This window comes from Engraulis encrasicolus, chromosome 11, assembly GCF_034702125.1.
Source record: "Engraulis encrasicolus isolate BLACKSEA-1 chromosome 11, IST_EnEncr_1.0, whole genome shotgun sequence".
NCBI lineage: Eukaryota > Metazoa > Chordata > Actinopteri > Clupeiformes > Engraulidae > Engraulis > Engraulis encrasicolus.
Genome location: NC_085867.1, coordinates 47,521,452 through 47,538,838, shown reverse-complemented (window position 1 = coordinate 47,538,838; position 17,387 = coordinate 47,521,452). Strand labels below are relative to the sequence as shown.

At 43.4% G+C, this 17,387-nt stretch overlaps 1 protein-coding gene across 1 annotated transcript in view; it reads left to right on the top strand.

Moving 5' to 3' along the window:
- LOC134458461 (glutathione hydrolase 1 proenzyme-like) overlaps positions 1-17,387 on the top strand; it is a 43,676-nt gene that overhangs the window by 1,898 nt on the left and 24,391 nt on the right. Inside the window, exons 2-5 of the mRNA XM_063210793.1 lie at positions 4,037-4,210; positions 4,567-4,697; positions 12,530-12,619; positions 14,502-14,694. Of these exons, the coding sequence (XP_063066863.1) occupies positions 4,041-4,210; positions 4,567-4,697; positions 12,530-12,619; positions 14,502-14,694 (584 nt within the window). The 5' untranslated portion in view covers positions 4,037-4,040. The remainder of the gene's footprint in view (positions 1-4,036; positions 4,211-4,566; positions 4,698-12,529; positions 12,620-14,501; positions 14,695-17,387) is intronic.

Sequence of the window (17,387 nt, the reverse complement as noted above, 5' to 3'; positions counted from 1 at the left end):
AGACACATATAAACACACTCAATCTCCAAGGACATAGACTACTTCAAAGACTACATATCACCTCAACCCCCCCGAGAACCAGTAAGTTACAGGGAGTCCGAGAACAAATTGTAGCTGTAGCTGTAGCCATTGCTACAGTTTTTTGCTATAGTTTTTCTGTGACAAGTCAGCAAATCCTTTACGATGCAGGGCGTAAGAGGTTTATATTCCATGCAAGTGGCCTATGGTCATACACTGGCAATATAATAGCAATGTGGCAGAGGTCAGAGCTGTGTTGAAATGGATAAACTTTACCCATTCTCAGACAACCTCTGAAGAGTAAGCAATTGGGTCCTCCTTAACGAATGAATGACTCAGGATTTGTCTTTTACAGGAAACCGGTCGGTCTGTCATACAAGAGTGGTTTCAAATTAGTGTGCAGTGTATGTGTTGGCATGTGTGTGGAGTGTTAAGAGGGTAAGTTCAGGTCACTTTGTTGCTGAGCACTGTAATTCTCTGTAATTATGTCTACCCTGTAAAACAATTTAGGCAGAAAACAGGTACATTACTTATTTTGGAATGTGGATTAACTTCAAACTGTGTGGACTCTATATTTGAATTTTAATTTTAATGCATAGTTTGACTTATCAAATCATGTAATAGTAGTTTTTTTTATTATTATTCTGAGTGCCTATCTTAGAGCATGATGGTATTGTAGTACAGTAGTTCTGGAATGAGAACCTAACAGGGTGTCGAAAAATCCTGGCACGTTTGTTTTCTGTATTGTTTGATGGGTTTCACACCAAGCTGTTTTATTTTGTCATGTTCCTCCTTAAGCACGAGCAGTAGTTTGCTGAATGTCAAGACTCTTACTAGGATTGAAAAGGTTGAACATTACTCAGGTTTCTACCATTGCTAAAAATGTATAATGTATTATTATTTTTTAATATTATTATTAATTATTTCTGTAAGCTAGTTGCTGTTCCTCATGCGTTAAATGAGCTGAAATTGTTATGTACGGTGTGTAACTTTTTGTTCGTGGCCCAATAGCTTCTGTGTGTTTCTGCATTCAGTGAGTATTCAAAGCTGTTAGATTTTTTCTTTTCTTGTTTTATTTTTTTCTGCATTTATCTCCATTTCACTTTGGGATGATTTCTGTAGTAGCCAGTGAAAGTGGTTCCTTGCTCGTGTCAGCTGAGCCATATCTGGCCCGGGTTGGGGCCACATCCAGAGCCCAGATCTAGTGGCCGCTGTTGCTGTAGTGCAGATGCTCTGAGTCTGCTGCAAAGGTTACTCAGTTATCAAATTGTGAGGAATGTCTCTCTCCCTGTCTGTTTTTTTTTGTTGTGTAATTGCTGTGGCTATAAACCAAGGCTGTAGTCAAGTCTACCTTTGTAGAGTCCAATATACGTCCAAGACCAGAATAGTCAAGTCCGAGACAAGTACGAGTCCAAAGAGGTTCGAGTCCGAGACAAGACCAAGTCCAAAAAGACTAGAGTCCAAGTCAAGTCCGAGTCACATGTCGGTCAGTGTTAAACAATGAAAAGGATGAATTTCAATAATGTGAACCTTTGAGGGTAACCTTTATGCCATGGATGTGAAGACAAACATGTTTGTTATTGGATTTCAAGCTCCACTTTAGAATCTATGATGGCCTGTGTTCTAAACAAAATAATGACAGACCCGGGCGAGTCCAAAAGCCTAATTTGGAAAGACCAATGTCCGAGTCCAAGACAAGTCTAAGTCCAAACAATATCGAGTTCGAGACCAGTCCAAGTCCAAAAAAAAACGGACTTGAGTCCGGACTCGGGCCGAGTCTGGACTCGAGTACTACAGCCCTGCTATAAACCATTACAACCCAGTTGCTGGGAAATGTATTTTAATGTCTGTGGACATGGTTAGGGAAGCTGATAGAGGGAACAAAGGGGTCAGTGGTCCCAGGGGCCCAGGGGCCCAGTGAGCAGAATTGGGTCCAAAATACATTGAATGCATTGATTGGAGAGACCTTGAATGGGGCTTGAATAATGTGCTTCAGAGGCTGAGATATTTAGGTCTTCATAGGCTGAGGGCAACTTTTCTGGAAAAGGGCTTGGCCCTTTTTGCAGGTGCAGTATAGGCATACACGGGTTAATCGGTTAGGGCTCTCGGTACTGTAATAGCAATGTTTTTATGATGTAGATGAGTATTTTACACAAATAGTGAATAGGCCCGCCAACACCTGGTGGGGAATAAGTTTGTTCTATCTCCATGTAGCCCTCAGTAAGATAGTGAATAAGATTGTTTTGTCTCCTGTCTCTTTCCTCTGCTCTGCTCTGCTCTGCTCTGTTCTGTTCTGTTCTGTTCTGTTCTGTTCTGTTCTGTTCTGTTCTGTTCTGTTCTGTTCGGTTCTGTTCTGTTCTGTTATGTTCTGTTCTGTTCTGTTCTGTTCTGTGTCACAATGGTCTGTACAGTTCCACAATGGTCTCCAAGTCATCCTCAGTACAATGGTGAAAAAGCATGTTCTGTCTCTATATCTCCCTCAATGGTGAAAAAGTTTGTCCTGTCGCTGGGTGTTCCTCAGTAAGATAGTGAAACAGTCCATAATAGTGGTGAAGAAGCTTGTTCTGTCTCCATATTCCCTTCAGTATGATGGTGAAGATGTCAATAGTGGTAAATGTTTTCCTCAGTAAGATTGTGAATGAGGCTGTTCTGTATCCACATTGCCTTCAGTAAGAAAGTGGATAAGCTTGTTTTGACTCCATATTTCCCTCAGTAAGATGTCGAAGAGCAGTGGTGAATACATTTGTTCTGTCTCTTCGTGTCCTTTAGTAAGCTGATGAATATGCTTTTCTATGTCCATATTGCCCACAGTAAGATGGAACATAAGTGCACAGTGTCAAATAAGCTTGTTCTGTCTCCATGTGTTCTTTAGTAACCTGATAAACAAGCTTGTTCTCACTCCACATTGTCCTTTAGTAAGAATAAGTTTGTTCTCTCTCCATGTTGTCTTTCGGTAGATGTTGAAGAAGATCATAGTGATGAAAATGCTTGTTCTATTTCCATGTGTCCTTCAACCAATCCTGAGGCTGCGTATAGCCTAGACAGCATTGACCTATAGCCGCCTGGAGCGACATATCGATGCTGGATTTAGGCTCTTGAGATTTGAGGGTTTTTTAAAATAAAAAATGTGGGTATGTTAGGCTGAATGAACACATTTTAATGCACATTTGAAACGCAACTTATTTCATGTATTTATGTGCGTTGGAGGATGAGATATTAAGGTTTTTGTAGACTGAGGGCACCTTTTCCCAAAAAGGGTGCAGTTATTCTGCAGGTGTTTTTTGCAGGTGCCTTAGGCTTAAATGGGTTAATAAGATGGCAAATTAAGTTGTACCATCTCCATGTTACCCTTCAATAAGATGGTGAAGTGTGCCCTTTACATGCCCTTTACTATATGGGGAAGCCATGGTCTATTGAGGTGGTATTAACCCCTTAGCACAGCACTATGGCTCTCTGTAATGCCATAGCAATGTTGTTATGATGTAGGTAAACATTTTCAGCAAGTGAATAGGGTCGCCAGAGACCCCTGCTCAGAAGGTTGCCGTTTCAAATCCCACCCTTACCATTCTCCCTACACTTCTATCCATGGCTAACATGCCCTTGTGGAAGGCACATGGCTCCAGTGACTGTAACCAATTCCCTTTAAAATAACTTTGGCTTAAAGCGTCAGCTAAGTATAGCCTAATGAAAAGTAGGCCTAATGTAATGTCATGTAATGTCATGTCATGTAATGTAATGGATAAACTTGCTCATGCTGGATCTCAAATGGTGCACTTGTGCACCTCAGTGTTCATATTTCAGTGCATATAGCGGATTAGTAAAACATAGTGCCCGAAGTGCACAAGTGCCTCATTTGTGATCTAACATCTGTCTCTATGTTGTCCTTTAGTAAGATGGTGAATAATCTTCTCTATCTCCATGCTGTCCTTTAGTAAGATGGTGAATAAGCTTCTCTGTCTCCATGTTGTTCTTTAGTAAGATGGTAAATAAGCTTCTCTGTCTCCATGTTGTCCTTTAGTAAGATGGTGAAGAAGACCGTAGTGGTGGGGCTGGCGGTGCTGCTGGTGGCGGCGGTCAGCATATTCGTGGGAGTTTTCTTCGGGGTGGGCACGAGGAAGGATCCCGTGGTGACCAATGGCCCATTCAAAGCTGCCGTGGCCGCGGACGCTGGGCCCTGCTCTGAGATAGGAAGGTAAGGGGAGCATTGTCTGTACCATTTGTACTGCATGTGTGTGTGTGTGTGTGTGTGTGTGTGTGTGTGTGTGTGTGTGTGTGTGTGTGTGTGTGTGTGTGTGTGTGTGTGTGTGTGTGTGTGTGTGTGTGTGTGCGTGTGTGCACGCATATGTGTGTGTTTGTGTGTGTGTGTGTATGCACGCGCGCATGCGTGTGTGTGTGTGTGTGTGTGTGTGTGTGTGTGTGTGTGTGTGTGTGTGTGTTTGTGTGCGTTTGCGTGCATGCGTGCGTGTGTGTGCGTGTTCATGCCTATGTGTGTGTGTGTGTATCTGTGCGCGTGTGTGTCTGTGTGTGTGCATGTGTGCGTATACACAGGGACATCCTGCAGAAGGGTGGGTCGGCGGTGGACGGCGCCATCGCCGCTCTGCTGTGCGTGGGCATGATGAACCCCCACAGCATGGGCATCGGAGGCGGCCTCTTCATCACCATCTACAACGCCAACACAGGTGCCACACATTCATTGTCACTTTAGTCAAGTTGGTTTTATTGTCAATTTCTTTACATGCACTGGTCATACAAAGAATTTGAAATTACGTTTCTTGCTTTCCCATGCAGACATAGACTAATCTAGGTAAGGACATAGACAGTATAGACATAGACAGTACTACTCATACATGGACATAAGACAGTATGGACATAGACAGTGCTTTACAGTTTTTTTCAATTGCTAACAAGCGCTTACCCATACTTTGGATACTTTTTCTAAACTCTTAACACAGACTACCACCTACCAAGCACAATTAGCCAAACAGTTCATTTTCTTCTCAAAAGCATACACTGTTACATATACACGAATAAATGTGTAATTGTGTGAAAAATGGATGTAATGTGTCAACTGCATTGGCACTGGAAAGCCTTGGTGTGCTAACTGTATGAAGAGTTTTGCAAATGTCGCTGAGGATTGGACAATTGAAAAAAACTGTAAACTAGTGTTTCTCAATGGGGGCCCTACAGCCACCCAGGGGGCATTGGAGAGTCCGTGGGGGGGGGGGGGGGGGGGGGGGGGTGTTACAGCTGAGAGGGGACGATGCTTAGTTGCCATTGGGGGGAAATAGTCCATTTAATTTTGTAATACTAAGGGGGGCGTTGTCAGTCTTATCATGATGTCAATGGGGTGTTTCTGCAAAAGAAAGGTTGAGAACCACTGCTTTAACCCTATCCAGACTGGGGGGGGGGGGGGGGGGCGGGTTAAAAGTGCCCGCACCAACTTTGATGTTGTATAATTCCTTAACGACTTAAGCTATGACTACAAAACTTGGTGACTTTTCCTAAAATTTAGTTGGCTACAGTTTAGTATCAAAAGATTATGTTTATCATTTTTGCCGTTGCCATGGCAACGGTTTTCTGACAGGTATGTCTGACCGAAAATCAATGATCTAAGTCTCATTATTGTTCCTTTTTCATATTTTTTTGTTATTTCCATTAGCATCAGACAGATTTGTGAGCATTAAAGTGGTCTGAAGCATATAATCATAAAAATTTAAGTGCATTACCTAAATTTGATGGAAAATACATTATGGCGAGATTTTGGGCATTATAATCAGATGATGTCATAATGACGTCATAATACCAGATAATGACACAAAAATGATGTCATTCATTTTTGGGGGTCAGATACTCGAGGGAAAGGCGGGGTACATGTGGAATGTCTGGATGCCTTACTAGGCTAAAGAGGCTATATATTGTATTGGGGGATTATTGTCACATGTTCCTCAAGCATTTGTAGATGATCAAGTTAAAATTAACCATAGTCCATTCGGACAACAAAACTTCCCAAAAAAAGAACTTTCAAAAAGGGCATTTCTACCATGAAGACTCGAGAGGCAAATGAACATTATTAACATTTATTGAACAATAGACATGATACAAAAATGCATGAATCCGTTTGGCGAACAATTTACACTTGATATAAAATGCATGAATCAGTTTGGCGAAGGTTCCCGTCTTCGCGTTGAACTCCAGGGTGGGACGGCATATCCTCCAGCGGAGATGGAGGCGGGCGTAGCCTACCCCCTAACAGACGGAAACCACTGGTGACGGTGGACGGAGGGGTGGTGGTGGCTTCAAAGTCGGCTTAACTGGAAAGCAGAGATCAGAATGAGTGACTGATTTTTAAACAAACGTGAATGCGATCCATTGGCTGAGAGGGAACGATGCATGAGTGATGCGTAACGGGGAAATCCCCAATCTCGCGTTGTGATTGGTTGACGATCCTGGGCAATGATGACGCATGTATGATCTGTCAAAAGGGAGATTGGATGGTTAGCCTAGTAAGTTTGACAGCCGAGAAATTCGAGTCTCCCTGGTAGAATTTACGCAAGCTCCCATTTCTACCATGAAGACTCGAGAGGCAAATGAACGTTATTAACATTTATTGAACAATAGACATGATACAAAAATGCATGAATCCGTTTGGCGAACAATTTACACTTGATATAAAATGCATGAATCAGTTTGGCGAAGGTTCCCGTCTTCGCGTTGAACTCCAGGGTAGGACGGCATATCCTCCAGCGGAGATGGAGGCGGGCGTAGCCTGCCCCAAAAATAGAGATTAGAAGTGAACTCACCTACAGCTTACAAGGAGACACCATCTGAAAGACATGAAAAGTTAGTTAGATGATTGATTGATAGACGGAAAATGAAGGACGATAGGTGATGATGATGATGATGATGATGATAATGATGATAATGATGACAATGATGACAATGATGACAATGATGATGGGTGATAGGTTGGAAGACGAATGATGATAGATTAAATGAGATTATAAATGATAGGGATGTTCTAAGGCTTAAGCTATGGGCGGCAGTCTAGCCGAGGCATGAAGCCTGTGATGATGGTGATGATGATAATGTCGGTATCTTTGGCTATGCAAGAAGACACGGCGCGGATGCGCTGAGAACAGAGAGACAGCACGGCGGTAGGTTATGCTTGAGAGATGCACCTTGGGCAGGAGAGCGCTGTGAACTTAGATTGTGACGGGAGTAGGTGGAGAGCCAGAACCGTGACCTTGGTCAGGAGAAGTGGAGGCTTAAGCTATGGGCGGCGGCCCGGCAGAGGCTGGAGCCCTGTGATGATGACGATGATGATGATGATGATGATGCTATGTTAACGGGCGATGGCGCAGATGCTCTGAGAGCAGAGAGGCAGTAGAGCGTTATGATTTGATTGATAGATGCACCTTGGTCAGGAGAGCGCTGAAAACTTAGATTATGACAGTAGGTAGGGAGCCGGAATCGTGACCTAAGGGAGAGAGTAGAACATGGTGATGAATGAGTAAATGAATGAATGGATGAATGAATGAACGTAGGCTATAATATAATGTAATATGGTATGATAGTTGACATCACGGATAAACAACCACGGCAACTAGCCAGGCTGGTTCGATGTTACAAAATATGGAGATAACAGGCTTACGGACCACTATAAAATCAATCTGATAAGATGAGAGAAGGATAGAATACAGACATGACCGGGTGACCGGAGCGATAGCCCCCCAAGAGATAGAGTGAATGCCGCCGACGCAGCAAAATACCACCGTCACCAGAAATGAGAATAGAAAACATAAAGTTACAGACCAGATATAGCATGCTTCAATTACGTGATGAGGAGTGAGGCAAATGCAGGAAGCGCATGCGCCAGACGACCAACGGCCCAGCGCCTTGATCGCAGTAGGGGACAGACCCCGCTTAGTGGCCGTGGTGGCCACGCCGATTGTGAACGAGCGTGCTGTATACCTCTTGAGCGAGGAATGAGAAGAAGGAAACAGAGTTAACAGAACAGAAACAGCACACTGAGCAAGATGACAAAGCGATGAATGAGCCGAATGCAACACGCACATGCGTCGGACAACCAGCAGCCCATTGCCTTGAAAGCCCGCACTATGCGGGCGTCTGCCCAGAGTGATGAGAGAGACAGCTTGAGACAAAGCATGAGTAGCCAACATTAAAGACAAGCACCTCGGCCAGGATAAGCAGAAAGGTCAGGTTAAAACAGAGGGGAATCGGCAGACAACTGGTAATCACGACTTAAGAGGGGGAGAGAGCAGAGCTTGTAGCTGAAACAAACAATGAATAAAACACCAAGAAAACATCTCGACCAAGGAAAAAATAACCCCTTGTCAATTATGATAAACACCTACGCGGTGTGGCGCGGTGAATGCTTGTGCAAAGCAGGCATTGACACAGGCAGTGGGGCGGATGCCCTGGTTGGTTGAGAGAGACAACTTGCGGTAACTGCATGATTAGACTAGCAATAAAAAAGGGGGGCACCTTAATCAGGAGAATGCAGAAAGTGCGAGCTTACGACAGAGGAGAGTTGGAGAGCCGGTTATCGAGACCTGAGAGGGACAGAGCAGAAAGCTGAAACATCACTGAATAACGGCACCGGAACAAAAATGGCATATCAAAATAGACATAAACTCCTACTCGCTACCAGTGGGTAGCTGTGATAAGTTTGTCATGCAGGATGGATGAGGATACCGATACAAGCAGGTGACTGGCGCTAAAGTTGGGGCGACAGCCCAGTGCGATGCTGAGGCGATGGCCCATTGTGATGCCGAGTTGTGATTTTGAGCCGTGGTGTTGAGCCGTGGTGTTGAGGTGAGACAGCCCAGGGCAATGCTGAGGTGCGCCGTTAAAGCACGAGCCCTGAGGCGCCGGCCCAGGGTGATGCGGAGTCGCCGGCCCAGGGTGATGCGGAGTCGCCGGCCCAGGGTGATGCGGAGTCGCCGGCCCAGGGTGACGTTGGGGCCGATGCCCAGTCCAATGTCGGGGCCGATGCCCAGTCCAATGTCGGGGCCAGAGCCCAGTCCTTCGTCGGGGCCAGAGCCCAGTCCTTCGTCGGGGCCAGAGCCCAGTCCTTCGTCGGGGCCAGAGCCCAGTCCTTCGTCGGGGCCAGAGCCCAGTCCTTCGTCGGGGCCAGAGCCCAGTCCATCGTCGGGGCCAGAGCCCAGTCCATCGTCGGGGCCAGAGCCCAGTCCATCGTCGGGGCCGATGCCCAGTCCGACGTTGGGGCCGATGCCCAGTGCATTACGTAGCGTATGCCCTACGTGGAGCGGCAGATGCACGTGTATGTGAAAGTGTACGGGAAAGCAGCAGAGACCACCATCACCAGATATGAGAAAACAAACACAATCACAGTCCGAGACACATCACAGTCCGAGCGACCTGACGATTCCAATGAAGCCTAAGGGCACGAGTGGTGTACAGAGTGAGAGGGTTAGCCCATGGACGGCTATCAATGGGGTGTGATCAGAACCCTGACAGGACTCCATGGGCCGAGTTTCATGTATAATTTAATTATGATTATTAACTGTCATCATCGATTTACATTTCCACGGATATCACTCATTTATTTACTTATATTTGGACGGTGTACATGTAGCCCATTGTGATCAAAATAACTCGAAATAGACAAGGCATTGCGACAGGCTACTATATCCCTTGATGCTCGGCGACCGGGCGCGGGCCGAAAGCCCCGCGTGATCTTTAAAAGGTACACTGTGCAGGAAATGGTCAAAAAAGGTACTGCAACTTGCTGCTCATTGAAACTGAGCTGCCTATTGCCAAATTTGGTCTTACATGAAAGTTTACCATGTAATAAACAATATTTTCTAGTACGGTCCAAGTAAAGTTTTTTTTCTTTTCTTTTTTTTTTGAGCTAAAAAAAATGCTATTTTGGGAAATTCAAAAATGGCGGACCATGGAGAAGATCCCCCCTTTCATGTAAGAAAAGTGCAATTTTCCAGTCATAAGAAATACTTAGAATTTGATGGTGGGGGCAAGTATTCATGAAAAAAGTAACATTAGTGAATTTGCAGCATGAATTCTGGAAATAAACAACTAAAATCACAGTGTCCCTTTCACTAAATCCAGCCCTGAATGGCTTGAAGCGGGAGTGAGGAAGCAAGGTACACTTCTATCAATACAAACTGCAGGCAGTGCGATGACATGAGGTGATGATTGGCAAGCGCGCATAGCTTAATGTGCGAGCCAGCAGTCTAGGCCTACGAACCGAAGCCATAACTCTTAAAAGTCAACGAGACCGCCACTCCTGCGCCACATGGGCCAGTCTTTCATTGAAAATAGGCGGGTGCAAACTGATGAACGCACGACCGGAATCCACATGAATGAAAAACTGTAGGCGGTGCTACGGCCCGTAGGCTGAGGTCCTTGCAACATCGCTCCGGAACATAGGAAGTACGTTTGTAACAATACGTTTGACGATTACGAGTACATGGCTCTGCAATGTCCTCCATCCGGTGTCGTGACAGGCAGCACGAAACACAGAAGGTTAACGTCGGGTTATGCGTGCGGGCGAGGCACTTCGAGATATAATTAGCCCATTTAAATCTGAAGGCCTACCCCCAGTGACGTTCCAAAAAGCCACACCAACCGGTTCATGAAATGCTCTATAATGTTGGCAAGCGAATCACCAGTCCATCCGCAGCAGAGAGGCCGACGACGACCAAGTAAATGGTGACTCGCAGTACCCATAACGCCTCCGTAAAAACCAATGTGCTGAGCAGATATGCCGGGCTAAGTGAGCGAGGCGCAACGAGAGAGCACCAGCAAATGATCCAAAAGTCACCCCAATCAGTTCATGGAATTATCCCCAATGACAGCAAACGAAACGTAGTCCATCAGTCAACCAGCGGCAGACGAGACTGATATCCGAGACAGTGCAACAAGCCGAGTATGAGGCATGAGAGGCGACTTGCCTGGACAACTCCCCCGCAAAAATAGTCATTCGCTGAGATAAACGTTCCTTTGGTCCGCAGGATAAGTGAAGGGAAAGCCGCCAGGTTACTCACGAATTACACCAGTTCGGGGAAATCCATCCACAGGCAGGCTAGTTCAAAAGCAAATCCACGAGCGTCGGGAAATCAGGGAGCGGCGTGCCAAGCAAATTGATTGAAGCCTTGCGAGGAAAATATTGGCTATAAGAAAGCACCGATTGCGTGCCACGCGTTTGAGCGGTTGGAAATTCCATCCCAGCAGCGGTAAGGTGAGGATAACTAGGTAGAAAATAAACAGAATGTTTGATAACGAAAACGCCGGACAGCCACTTCAAAGTCGGCTTAACTGGAAAGCAGAGATCAGAATGAGTGACTGATTTTTAAACAAACGTGAATGCGATCCATTGGCTGAGAGGGAACGATGCATGAGTGATGCGTAACGGGGAAATCCCCAATCTCGCGTTGTGATTGGTTGGCGATCCTGGGCAATGATGACGCATGTATGATCTGTCAAAAGGGAGATTGGATGGTTAGCCTAGTAAGTTTGACAGCCGAGAAATTCGAGTCTCCCTGGTAGAATTTACGAAAGCTCCCATTTTTGTCCAGGAGGGCAAAGGGCAGGTGTTATACGTAGCACCACCTCATCTCTACCTGTGCACGCTTATGTAGCAGAACATACAGTATCAGCATCATGAGAAGATTGTTTTTACTGGGAAGAGGTGTGGATGTTAACAGAACCTGAGCACAATATGATGTTTAAACTACTGTTTGATTGGCATAAGACACTTGAGAGTTTTTGTTTATAGATTTACTGTAAAGTCTGAAGTGCCCCATCCAAGGAAATCTAAAAGAATTTGCCCCCAACATTTCTCACATCTTTAGCTCTGACAAATTTAAGTACAAATTTTAATGTAACACTGAGAATGAAGTGAATGGCTAACAGACACAATGACAGTGATCTATGGAGGCTTTAGCAACAGTGGTGTTGAAAATGTGACAATGTGCAGTAGCACCCCCTTCGCCTCCACCCTTCCCAGTAGTCAAGTAGTAAAAAAAAGCCAAATAAAAATAGTGTTTCTATTTCCACATGTCAAAAGAATGTCCAAATTCAGAGTTCAAATTGTACAATGGATGGAAGCGGCACGCTTTGCTTTAACCCATTGATGCCTGATGTTGCATTGTGCAACATTGACCCTGGCGCCTGGAGCTGCATTACGCAACATTCAGGCATATGAGATTTGAGACAAATTTATTAAAAAGATGAATGTTTGAGATGAATGAACACATTCTAATGAGAGATGAGGGTCTTAGCGTTTAAATGCAACATAGTGCATGTTTTTATGTGCTTCAGAAGCTGAGATATTTCGTTTTTTATAAGCTGAGGGCAGCTTTTCTTAAAAAGGGCTCAGGCATTCAGCACCCTTTTTTGTGTTAAAGGGTGTGTGTGTGTGTGTGGGGTGGGGGGTGATTCGAGAACTGACTCTTCCTCCACAAAGTGACAACTGACTATTTTTTTTATTGTTATTGTGGTCACACAGGAACAGTGGAGACCATCAACGCACGAGAAACGGCTCCAATCAACGCAACCACGGGCATGTTTGGAGGCGACAAGGACCTCGCCCGAAACGGTATCCATTAACCATTTACGTAATGATGCAGGATCAGCAATGATTGCTGGAGATCGGTGACTTTATAGTGAGAGTCGTCCTTGCATGGTGTGAGATAAGACACGGATAGAACTTGAAGATGTGTGAGAGAGAGCTACCGGGTAAGTGAATGAGGGAAGCAGAGAGAGAGAGAGAGAGAGAGAGAGAGAGAGAGAGAGAGACACAGACACAGACACAGAGAGAGAGACACAGACACAGACACAGACACAGAGAGAGTAAAAGAGAGGTAGAAAGAGATAGAGAGATATAGAGATAGAAAGAGATAGATAGATAGAAAGAGATAGAGAGATATAGAGAGATAGAGAGACATAAAGAGAGAAAGATCAAAAGTATGAGTGTCTGTAAACTTAACAGCCCTGTAATGCTTAACACCTGTCGTACATACACACACACAGATAGAAAGAGATAGAGAGATAGAAAGTGTGAGTGGCTGTAAAACGTGTACACCTGTAATACACACACACACACACACACACACACACACACACACACACACACACACACACACACACACACACACACACACACACACACACACACACACACACACACACACACACACACACACACACACACTTACATCACCTTACACCTTTTAGGAGTAATCTGATTTAGAAAAAAAAGACTTAGACTCTAAAATATTTGCAGGAATGAATTATGTGTATGTACAGCATATTTGAACTACTGTATACGAAGAGTTCAGATGCAAAACCCGCTAAGTGCCTTTTCAGAAAATAATCTTAATTCATTTTTATTTAATACAAAGCTATCAAAATTGCATATTTATTTATTTTATTTATGCAATATAACTATTTATTTGTATTATCAAGTACATGAATGTAAACCAAACCAACAACGGGGTTCTTTAAAAATATAGAAGTGCAGGTCTTCAGAAATGGAGTTAGGGGGTTTTGCATCTGAACTCTGTCAGGGACATTTATTTACTCTGCACAGTACCTTCTGGAGAGATGACAAAAGGTCACGGCATGCATTGCCCTAACCGTCCATCAAAGACTTTTATTGGATGTGTTCAAAGTCCCAACAAGCCAGTCATCACACTTGGCAATGGCTCTATAATGGAGGGTTTTCTCAGTTTACGAGGCGATCACAAGGCACAGGATGTACTGTGTAATGTACTGTGTATTATAATTTCAACCTTAAAGGACACTTTGCAGGAATTGGTCAAAAAAGGTACTGCACATTGAAACTGGGCTGCCTATTGCCAAATTTGATCTTTTCATGAAAGTTTACTTAATAATATCATATTTTCTAGTATGGCCCAAGTACAGTTATTTTTGCAGCTAAAAATGGCTATTTCTAGAAATTCAAAATGGCGGACCATGGAGAAGATCCCCCTTTTCATGTATCATCCAGTCATACTCCAGTGAATACTTAGAATTTGATGGTGGTGGTACGTATTCATGAAAAAGGTAACATTAGTAATGGGTAGCATGAATTCTGGAAATAAACAACTACAAATCTTACACAGTGTACCTTTAATGATTTCAAGAGGTGTCAAGATGTTTTTTTGTGTTTGTGTGAGAGCCAGCATGCATTTGTATACTTTTCTTGTTATGCACGAGATTGAGCAATTCATACGTTTATAGATTAAAACCAACTCTTTTAATGGGAGTCTGTGTGTGTGTGTGTGTGTGTGTGTGTGTGTGTGTGTGTGTGTGTGTGTGTGTGTGTGTGTGTGTGTGTGTGTGTGTGTGTGTGTGTGTGTGCGTGCGTGCGTGCGTGCGTGCGTGCGTGTGTATGTGTGTGTGTGTGTGTGTGTGTGTGTGTGTGTGTGTGTGCATATTCGTTTGTCTCCGTCTCCATCTCCATCCCCATATGGCAGGTGGGCTGGCCATCGCGGTGCCAGGCGAGATCCGTGGCTACGAGCTGGCACACCAGCGGCACGGCAAGCTGCCCTGGCCAGAGCTGTTCCTGCCCAGCATACGGCTGGCACGCGAGGGCTTCCCTGTGGGCAATGCCCTGGCCAAGGCCATCTACAGCCAGCGGAACACCATTGCCAACGACCCGGCCTTACGGTACGCACCCATGGCAGACAGCAGACAAACATACATTATGCTATTCTATACAGTCTGGGACAGAGAGAGGTGAGGAGAGAGAGATAAGGGGAGAGAGAGAGAGAGAGAGAGAAAGAGAGGAGGAGGAAGAAGAGGAAGAATTAGATTGAACGTAACCTACCCATGGCAGACAGCAGACAAACATACAGTATGTTATTTTTCCACAAGCCATTTTAAAATCGTTTTTGTTTTCTTTATCATGATAGTGTACATCTTACCTCAGAAGATGAGGTGCTAAAGCAAGATACGTGTAAAGCTTTCTACAAGGAAGTATAGAAACTTTCGAGTTACTGGGCTTTTTCTTGAACTTGAATACAAGCAATTGAAGGGGCAAACAACAGACTACAAGCTACTATGATGCGTGTGTCATACCAAGGAATAAGCTGCCAGCCAAATTGGCTAGTGACACTGAAATTATTACTAGCCACAGCCAAGTTTTACCAGCATTTGGCCGGTTGGCAGGTGCCAGTGTCAAGCCCTGCATGGCAGACAGCAGACCAGTGTTAATTTTGTCAGCTTTTTTTTATTTAGTCGTAGTCTTAGTCACAATGACGAAAATCAATTTTAGTCTTAGTCATATTTTAGTCATTGCCTTCCCAATTTACTCTTAGTCTTAGTCTAAATGACGAAAATCAATTTTAGTCTTAGTCAATTTTTAGTCATTTTCGTCATTTTAGTCAACACTGTACATTACAGAACTTCTCCACACACTTTTAACATATATCATTGACTGTAGAGAAAAAACCTTCTCCGCACACTGCTTCTCTTCTTAACATATATCACACTGTACAGAATAAAACTTCTTCACACACTGGTTCTCTTTTTCTCTATTTTATTTAATACCTGTGTTAATTTCGTCAGCTTTTTAACATGTAGTCTTAGTCTTAGTCTTAGTCACAATGACGAAAATCAATTTTAGTCTTAGTCATATTTTAGTCATTGCCTTCCCAATTTAGTCTTTGTCTTAGTCTAAATGACGAAAATCAAAAAAGGGCATTGACGAAATATTTTAGTCATAGTCATGGTTGACGAAATTAACACTGCAGCAGACAAACATGCATTGTGCTATTCTACACAGTCTGGGACAGAGAGAGGTGAGGAAAGAGAGATAAGGGGAGAGAGAGAGAGAGAGAGAGAGAGAGAGAGAGAGAGAGAGAGAGAGAGAGAGAGAGAGAGAGAGAGAGAGGAGGAGGAGGAGGAGGAGGAGGAAGAATTAGATTGAACGTAACAAAAAACAGGTTGAGAGAGAGAGAGATACACTGAAACAAATTATTTGTTGGCGGAACATAAAAAAATTATGGAAAGTATTTCCATCCAATTTGATTATGCTACCTTAGCAAGAAATGTTTTTGTTGAGTCACATTAAGGTCAATATGTTGGATCAACATAACATGTAACTGTAACTGTGACCTAAGTACTAGGGGTACAGCCAACATAACTTTTAAAGGTTATTTCAACCTTAATAGAAAGGGTTAATCCATCATAACTTTTACATGTTGCTCCAACATATTTGGTTTAGGTCTGGATGAACCAACTTCATGGGGTAGTTACAGCAGTATTTACATTGATAGACTCAACAAAGCAACATCTTGCTATGGTAGCATAATCAAATTGGATGGAAATACTTTCCATAATATATTTATGTTCCCACAACAAAATATTGTTTGGATTGTTCAACACATCTAATTAACTGTATTAAGACAATACTTGTCAAGCCACATGAACATCAAACATAATAAAAGTCAATCATAAAATCAATATACCTTAATTAATTAAACATTCATTGTTGTCCTTATCAGTTCAGATCAAGCTAGAAAACACCTCAAGGCACACGCATCTACCAATATGCATGTCAGCCAAGTTCGTCAGTTGTAAGTTGGTTCCAGTTGAGCCTATAAGACCAACTACAATAAAGTTACACGCGATAAAGTTGAAGAATTAGTTGCCTTTATTTTTTCATTGCACATGTAATGATCAAAGCAAGATACAAAATGAGGGTACCTCTTCAAGTGCAAATGAGAAAGATTAATTTCTCAATTTCTCTAAAACGGTCAAAAAAGGTACTGCAACTATGCTGCTCAATGAAACTGGGCTGCCTATTGCCGAATTTGATCTTTTCATGAAAGTTTGCTAAGTAATAAACAAATATTTTATAGTATGGCCCAAATACAGTCATTTTTGCAGCTAAAAATGGCAATTTCTTGACATTCAAAATGGCCAAGATCCCAGTTTCATGTATGAAAAGTGCAATTTTTCCCAGTCATAATGAATACTAAGAATATGATGGTGGTTAGGGTGCATCAGATGCCCCCTATGAAAAGATATTGCCTTGGCCCTATAGTAAAGATGTTCTACACCCAGTAAAAACACACTGTAAAATATTTAGAAATTTGGATGAAGTCTACCGGGGCCACCAGCCCCATGAAAATAGAGAATAATGGTGATAGTCAGAATCTTGGAATAGAAATAGGCATTTTGCTGCATAAAGCTACCCAATAAAACATATTGTCTCAGCTCTGTGATAAAAATGTTCTATGCACAGTAAAATCACTTTGTGTAAAATATGTTGAAATTTAGATGAATTCTACCGGGTCCACCAGACCCATGAAAATACAAAATAATGGTGATGGTGATGGGCAACCTGGATTCCAAAG